General features: G+C 48.8%; 1 protein-coding gene across 1 annotated transcript; it reads left to right on the top strand.

Moving 5' to 3' along the window:
• Positions 1 to 677: 677 nt before the first annotated feature.
• On the top strand, positions 678 to 2881 carry LOC144737234 (olfactory receptor 8H2-like). Its single transcript, XM_078619955.1, has 2 exons — positions 678 to 1247; positions 2435 to 2881. Exons 1-2 carry the CDS (start codon positions 678 to 680, stop codon positions 2879 to 2881), a joined length of 1017 nt encoding a protein of 338 aa, XP_078476081.1.
• The last annotated feature ends 5611 nt before the right edge of the window (positions 2882 to 8492 follow it).

The following is an 8492-nucleotide window of genomic DNA, read 5'->3' as shown; positions in this document are numbered from 1 at the left end:
TCACGGCACATGAATAAAGTGCACAAGATATGTCCATCTCGGGATGACATTGAATGGAAGAATTCTCCAAATATCCCTCTGAAAGCCAATGAGAGGTGACCCGTGGTGATGATGATGATGATGACTATGATAGTGGTGGTGAAGACCGAAGGATCATAGTGTGTGTTGTGAGTCTGGGCACCTCGATGATGACTATGATAGTGGTGGTGAAGACCGAAGGATCATAGTGTGTGTTGTGAGTCTGGGCACCTCAGAGACAGCTGCCCCACAAAAACCACTACAAGCACCACCACAACCACCACCACAACCACCACCGCAACCACCTTTCTCCGTCTCGCTAATCTCCATCACCACCCACCAACGAGACCCCTGACGATCCCACCATCACCAACGTTGCCATAACGACCGCTACCGTCACTATCACCACCATCCATCCACCTATCATCACCACCACCACCTCACCACGCATTGCTAATCAAACTTAATTTGGAGCTTTCGTGACTGCAGGAATTACTCTTTGGTTCTTTCGGTAAAGTCACGTATAAAGATAAAATAATACATTTATCCATCAACCAACCACCACCATCACCACCACCACCACCTCGCCCAGCATCTCTGCTCTTTATCCATCACTCACCACCACCACTCTAAGTACGTGGAACTCTATCACCACCACCATGGACTCGAACTCATCTTCATCATCTTCCGTCTCCAGCACGCTCATCTTGATCGCCGGTCTGCTGCGTGAGCCGGCCGGCACGCGGCCGCTCGTCTTCACTGTCGTCCTCTTCTTCTACTCCGTGGCGCTCGTCGGCAACCTGCTGCTGTGCGCTGCCATCTACCGCGACGTACGCCTCCACAGGCCCATGTTCATCCTGCTCGCCAACCTGGCCATCAGCGACGTCGTCGGCTGCTCCGCCACGCTGCCGCGCATCATGCACGACCTGGTGGCGCCCAACTTCATCTCGGTGGGCGAGTGCATCACCCAGATGCTCGCCATCCAGTTCTACCGCGCGCTCGAGTGCTACGTGCTCACGGCTATGGCGCTCGACCGCTACGCGGCCATCTGCAGGCCGCTGCACTACCACGCGGTCGTGACGAACGGGCGTGCGGCCGCGGCCAACGCGGCCGTAGTGGTCGTGTCGGCGCTGCTCGTCTCCGTGCTGCTCATCCTCACCTCGAGGCTCAACTTCTACAACTGCGACAGACCCAAGGCCGTGTACGCGGCGCAGTGCGACAACGTGCAGGTGAGCGGAGGAGTCCGCGTGAGTGTGTGCCCAAAGGAAACGATGCTTTCCACTGGCACTTCCGAGCCGAGCCAGCACACTTCGGATTTTTATTTTTTTCCACTGGCACATCCTAGTCAAGCCGGCATGGTACGGGTATTTTTTTTTCTTACACTGGCACATTCGAGCCGTGCCAGCATGGTACGGGTGTTTTTTTCTTACTACCACTGGCACATCCGAGCCGTGCCAGGATGGTACGGGTGTTTTTTTATTACTACCACTGGCACATCCGAGCCGTGCCAGCATGGTACGGGTGGTTTTTTTTTTACTACCACTGGCACATTCGAGCCGTGCCAGCATGGTACGGGTGTTTTTTTTTACTATCACTGGCACAATCAAGCTGTGCCAGCATGGTATGGGTGTCTTTTTTTTTACTACCACTGGCACATCCGAGCCGTGCCAGCATGGTACGGGTGTTTTTTTTTTTACCACTGGCACATCCGAGCCGTGCCAGCACGGTACATTGAGCAACCACCAGGTGGCAAAAGCGCCGAATGGCAAAGCTTGACCGGTTATCCGCCACCGACGCAATTCTGCTTCCAACGTTATGCGGTGAAACCGCTCCGAAGGCTGTAACCAGGACGGGCGATCGGCAACCTGTAGCGAGTGAGGAAAAAAAGTAGCTACGCTTGATTTCATTGTCAAATATTACAGACGGTACATGGTACACTACATGCAACTTAAACAATGGAAACACTAAATTTCGATTTAAAGCTTTCGTGACTGCAGGTATTCATCTTCTTGGTTCTTTCGGTAAAGTCACGTAGAAGTGAAATAATAAAATAATAAAAATTTAACATAATAAAATAATTCTCACGACGTTTTGGCCACAACGCAAGCAGCCGTCCTCAGGTGAAGAACAGGTCTGTCGAGAAGACTCTGTCTGCTTGCGTTGTGGCCGAAACGTCGTGAGAATTATTTTATTATGTTTTTTTATTTTTATTATTTTATTACTTCCATTCTACGTGACTTTACCGATATAACCAAGAAGATGAATCTCTGCGGTCACGAAAGCTTTAAATCGAAATGGGATCCATTGTTATATTTACTGAACAACTATTTTTTGGGCCTGGCAAAGACAGCCAGCCCTTTAAGAACGAGTAGAATACATATTCTGATTCTGCCCATCTGCCCGCCCGCCCGCGCAGCTTCTGAACTTTGCGTGCAGCGACGGCACGGCCAACAACGTGTACGGCCTCGTGCTCACCACCTCCACGGTGGGCCTGTCGCTGGCCGCCGTCTCGTTCTCTTACGCGAGCATCATCTACGAGTGCCGCTTCCGCGGAACGAGCAGGGACACGGCGGCCAGCAAGGGCCATCAGAAGGCCATGCAGACGTGCGTCACCCACCTTCTCGTGCTCGCAGTCTTCTACCTTCCCGTCCTCTTCCTGGTCACCTACAATCGCGTGGACAAGTACCTGCCCATCCCGGACGCCGCTCGCCAACTCCTCGGAGGGCTCTTCTACCTCGCCCCGCCGGCGCTCAACCCCATCATCTACGGGGTGCGGACCAAAGAGATCCGCAAGGCCATGCTCAGGATCCTGTTCTGCAAATTTGGACGCGACTCCGTGACGCCAGGCGACGAAGGGCACTAGCGGTGCCGTGACCCGGCACGGTACGGGTGGGTTGTTTTTCTCCACTGGCACATCCGTGCTGAGCTAGCACGGTTTGGGTGTTCCCCCCCCCACTGGCACATCCGAGCCGAGCCAGCACAGTATGGGTGTTTTTTTCCACTGGCATATCCGAGCCAAGTCAGCACCGTTCGGGTGTTTTTTCTTTGTTTGCTTTCTCCCCACAGGCACATCTGAGCCGAGACAGCACGGTACGATTGTTGTTTGTTCAACTGGATGTCTGCCTAAGCTGTGCCAGAACCAAACCCTGATGAGCACGCTTTGCATCACAAGAAGACGTCTTAAACTGGCTCGGGGCCAAGCAGGGCCAGGGGCAGGGCAAATTAATCGTCCATTGCACTGTGACGTCACCGCGTCGTCTGCACACGTCAGGTTCATATCGTGTGACATCAGAGGCACGGCTCGACTTCGACGTTGGATTAACACCTCGGCGTCGCACACATGTACACACACCTTGTGTGTACACACGCACACACACGCGCGGCTCCCTCACCTTTCTCTCTCCAACACACACTTCACGCACCGCACGTAGCCAACCATACATGCCTCACACATCACACACACGAGTACCTGAACTCATACACAAAACACACCTCACTCGCACAAAGGACACGTCCAATTCACCCACGCAGTACAAACTGAGACAAAGTGGGTGGGTGGCCAGCACCACGCCCGACCGCCTTTGTCTCCCCCAGTGGCGATGATGTTTACACATCGCACCGGGAACTCATTTGAGGCCGAGCCGACCTAGGGGAGGCCCAGGACCGGTTCAGACAATCGTCAACTGGTGTTACATAATATATTTACAGATATAAAAACAAAGATCCCCCGTATAGCCTTAACAAACTGTTTGGGCAAGTGCTGTTAGCGAGCACCTATGAAGGCCGGCACGGTACATGAGGGAGTGAGTGACCAGCACCACTCCCGGCCGCCTTTGTCTCCCCAGTGGCGATGTTTACACACCGCACCAGGTACTCATTTGAGGCTGAGTCGACCTAGGGGAGGCCCAGGACCGGTTCAAATAATCGTCACTGGTGTTGCTGCACCACACACACACACTCTCACGCAATCGACGGAATTGAATTATCAAAGTACTTGGTCAATTGTATCAAAGCACGTGATCATTCGCATAAAATCACGTGATCAATTGCATCAAAGCACGTGATCAACTGTATAAAAGCACGTGGTCATTTGCATCAAACCACGTGGTCAATTGTATCAAAGCACGCGGTCTATTGTGGTCACGGTGTCAACTTCACGTATTTATTCAGTTCTCTGTGAACGCGCATTTCATAATTCGATGTATTATCGATGATTCGCGTATGGTACGCTTCCTCAGTGTTCACATTAAAACACACCCATCTATATGATCTATATATATACACGCGTATGATTATTATTATTGTCGTAGTATATCAAAGCGGTTCTGTCGAGCAAAGTGGAGATTTCGGATTGGTCGAAGGTATTGGCGGCGTTCGGGGCACCGCGTTGCCACTCGACATCCCTGACGTGGATTATTTTTATTGATAACGGAAGCCCGAGTCGAGGGCAGCCTCCGTCGGGTTGGAGATTAGTCCACCCACTGGTAGAAGATAGTGAGATGGAACAGATGGAGATTAGTCCACCCACAGGTATAAGGGAGTGAGATGGAACAGATGGAAATTAGTCCACCCACAGGTATAAGGGAGTGAGATGGAACAGATGGAGATTAGTCCACCCACAGGTATAAGGGAGTGAGATGGAACAGATGGAAATTAGTCCACCCACAGGTATAAGGGAGTGAGATGGAACAGATGGAGATTAGTCCACCCACAGGTATAAGGAAGTGAGATGGAACAGATGGAGATTAGTCCACCCACAGGTATAAGGGAGTGAGATGGAACAGATGGAGATTAGTCCACCCACGGGTAGAAGGGAGTGAGATGGAACAGATGGAGATTAGTCCACCCACAGGTATAAGGGAGTGAGATGGAACAGATGGAGATTAGTCCACACACAGGTATAAGGGAGTGAGATGGAACAAATGGAGATTAGTCCATCCACGGATAGAAGAGAGTGAGATGGAACAGATGGAGATTAGTCCACCCACAGGTATAAGGGAGTGAGATGGAACAGATGGAGATTAGTCCACCCACAGGTATAAGGGAGTGAGATAGAACAGATGGAGATTAGTCCACACTCTGCTGTAGGAATGAGATGGAACAGATGGAGATTAGTCCACACTCTGCTGTAGGAGTGAGATAGAACAGATGGAGATTAGTCCACCCACGGGTAGAAGGGAGTGAGATGGAACAGATGGAGATTAGTCCACCCACGGGTAGATGGGAGTAAAATGGAACAGATGGAGATTAGTCCATACACTCTGCTGTAAGAGTGAGATGCAACAAATGGAGATTAGTCCACACTCTGCTGTAGGAATGAGATGGAACAGATGGAGATTAGTCCACACTCTGCTGTAGGAGTGAGATGGAACAGATGGAGATTAGTCCACACTCTGCTGTAGGAGTGAGATGGAACAGATGGAGATTAGTCCACACTCTGCTGTCGGAGTGAGATGGAACAGATGGAGATTAGTCCACACACGGTTATAAGGGAGTCAGCACCTTTACCCACGACCTCCTGCACGCCCGGCGAGGTAGACAACATCTCGGACACTTATCGAGCTGACAGACAGCAGCAGTGACCCTTTCCAGAGCCCTAATTTTACTAACCAACGGGTGGGGAGGGGGGAGGTGGGAGGGGGATTGTGTTAAAATAAAGACGCCGGAAAAGCGCCCCACGTGCTAAAAAAAAATTGCAAGCGATGTCGTTTCTGTTGTTGGGCATCAGGTAGGGCTAAGACAGCAGGCAGCAGGCAGCGGCGGTGGTGGTAACGTGAGCCTCGGAGGAGCGGACGAACAAAGCGCTTTAATTTGCTCGCCACGAGAGACATCCCGTTGATGGAAGCCTCAGGCGCGTGCGATGCAATCCGACTCTTGAGCAGAGGTCGCAACCGGGTACCCGATACCCGTAGCCTACCCGATACTCGGCTACCCGTACCCGGCCAGGTAGGGGTACGGGTACCCGTTTGCGACCCTGGTGCGGCCGGGTACGGTTACGGGTATGGAATCAAAACCCGTTTGCGACTTCTGCAGTCTGGAGTGACCGACCACGTGCGCGTCTTGAATTGAAACATGTTGATACTCCGACTGATGATCCTGCTGTTGTGGAGTGACTCATGCAGACAGCTATGGCTGTAGAGTTTGGTAGTACATGTTGTTGACGTCGTTTATTGTGAAAATTCGGTCATGGTTCCGATGACCACTGTTTCATTGCTCTTCTTGGTTCTGTCGGTAAAGTCACGTAGAATGGAAGTAATAAAATAATAAAAATTAAACATAATAAAATGTAAATTATTTTATAAAACATAATAAAATATAAATTATTTTATAAAACATAATAAAATAATTAATATTTTATTATGTTTTATTTTTATTATTTTATTATTTCCATTCTACGTGACTTTACCGAAAGAACCAAGAAGATGAATCCCTGCAGTCACAAAAGCTTTAAATCGAAAAATGTTTCATTGCTTTTATGGCTTTATTTTGGTGATTTTCGAAAAAAAAATTGGTTTGGCCATGTTTGTTTGTTGTAGTACAGAGTTAGACTGATGGCCTTAATCTAAGTTGTCTTGTGGTTGTTGTTGTTGTTGTTTGACTTGCATCCCACTGGAATATTTCCACAGGGTTGGTGTACGGTGATTTTTTCTGCAATATTTTGCTGTCTTTTCTTGGATTTTCTGTTTGCACATAGTCACTTTAAGATGTTTTTTTGTTCATGTTTTTGTTTTTTGGTTTGTTGCTGTTGCACCCGATTCAAGAGCCGAATGGCTCACAGGGCTATACCTAATAAATGAACTTTGAACTTTGACTTTGCGGACCGAACCGCTCCACCCGAGGGACGTCGTGCACGAGCTAGCTGAAGATGTTAGAGGATTTTTCTGAGTTTAATTTCCCCCCCACCCCACCTAAAGCCCCCCCCCCCACCACACCAAATTAACGATCGAAACGTCGTGATCTATTATTTTTTCTACCCACGTGACTTTACCGAAAGAACCAATGATTATGGATTCCTGCAGTCACGAAAGCTTCCAATCAAGATTCGGTATCGGGTACCCGATTGCGACCTCTGGCTTCTAGCATTTCAGCCACGCCGTTTGAGACCCATTCAGTACGGTGAAAAAGGCGCCCATGGCTGTAATGATGATGTCACAACGCGAGGTGGCACTGTGCAAATATTCGTCACGACCTACATACTCTAGGCTTTTGGAAGTGTCAAAGGGGTTGTGTGGTGTGTCATGGGGACATCATTTCAGTGCTTTGTTGTCTTGTTGTCGTATTGTTCATAAATGCCCACCGTTGGTAGATAAGACAGTTTATATCACTTTCACGGGACGGCAAATAACACGACAAGGTTTTTCTTAATTTAGAACACCGTCTTTTCAGAGGTCACTCGCAACAGCCCCACCTCGTGGAAATGTCACGAGCCACCACTGGATTGGAGGAATATGGTTTGAACGAGATCGATCGGAAAACAGAGACATGATCCGTCAGAGGCAAAGGACGGGGATCGGCTGAAGGTAAAAAAAACAAGGACAAGAAGATTTCAAGCTTTCGTGACTGCAGGGAGTCATATTCTTGGTTCTTTCGGTAAAGTCACGTAGAAGGGAAATAATAAAATAATAAAAATGAAACAATAAAATTCTCACGACGTTTCGATTGCTTATGTTGCAATCGAAACGGCGTGAGAATTTGATTGTTTTATTTTATTATTTCCCTTCTACGTGACTTTACCGAAAGAACCAAAAACAAGGACAAGAAGGTTCGAGAAAAGGGGCCCTAGGAATATAAAAGGTGGGACAGAGGACGAGGAGTGTGAACGTTCGGAGGACGTTACAAGCTGGAAGACAGGGCACGGAGCTTAGGGTCCTTTATTTGTGGCTGTGTCCAAGTAAAAGTGTCTCTTAAAGCATCGTCGTCAGAGTTGTTCCACTTCGATGCTGGAAAAGAGGTCCGATGATGCGAGTTATACATATACAGATTGTCCCATAATTCTGGAATCATAGGAACAAAGAAAACTAAAAAGGCAATGAAAACGCTTGTATTCACAGAAACGTGCGCAATGTGTCCCCCATTTTTTTTCTTCATAATCAACGTTTTTGGGTTTAGATCGCGTTATTTGTAAGTGTGTCGTAACCCTCCACCACCCGACACGGCCAATCAGTAAAAATGTGTCACGTTGACAAAAGACAAATAGTTCACTGCTTTAGCCCACCGGTGTGTTGAAGCGTGAAACCACAACATTTACAATTTGAGTGCGACGTTTCGCTGGTAATTGCATCCAGCATCATCGGGCAAATCGCCAGCTGGATGCAATTACCAGCGAAACGTCGTGCTACTCAAATTGTAAATGTTGTGGCTTCAACACACCGGTGGGCTAAATCAGTGAACTATTTGTCTTTTGTCAACGTGACACATTTTTACTGATTGGCCGTGTCGGGTGGTGGAGGGTTACGACGCATTTATAAATAACG

Source organism: Lampetra planeri, chromosome 66 (genome assembly GCF_965212315.1).
Source record: "Lampetra planeri chromosome 66, kcLamPlan1.2.h2, whole genome shotgun sequence".
NCBI lineage: Eukaryota > Metazoa > Chordata > Hyperoartia > Petromyzontiformes > Petromyzontidae > Lampetra > Lampetra planeri.
The sequence above is the reverse complement of the archived record's forward strand: the minus strand, read 5'-3'. Positions and strand labels throughout refer to the sequence as shown.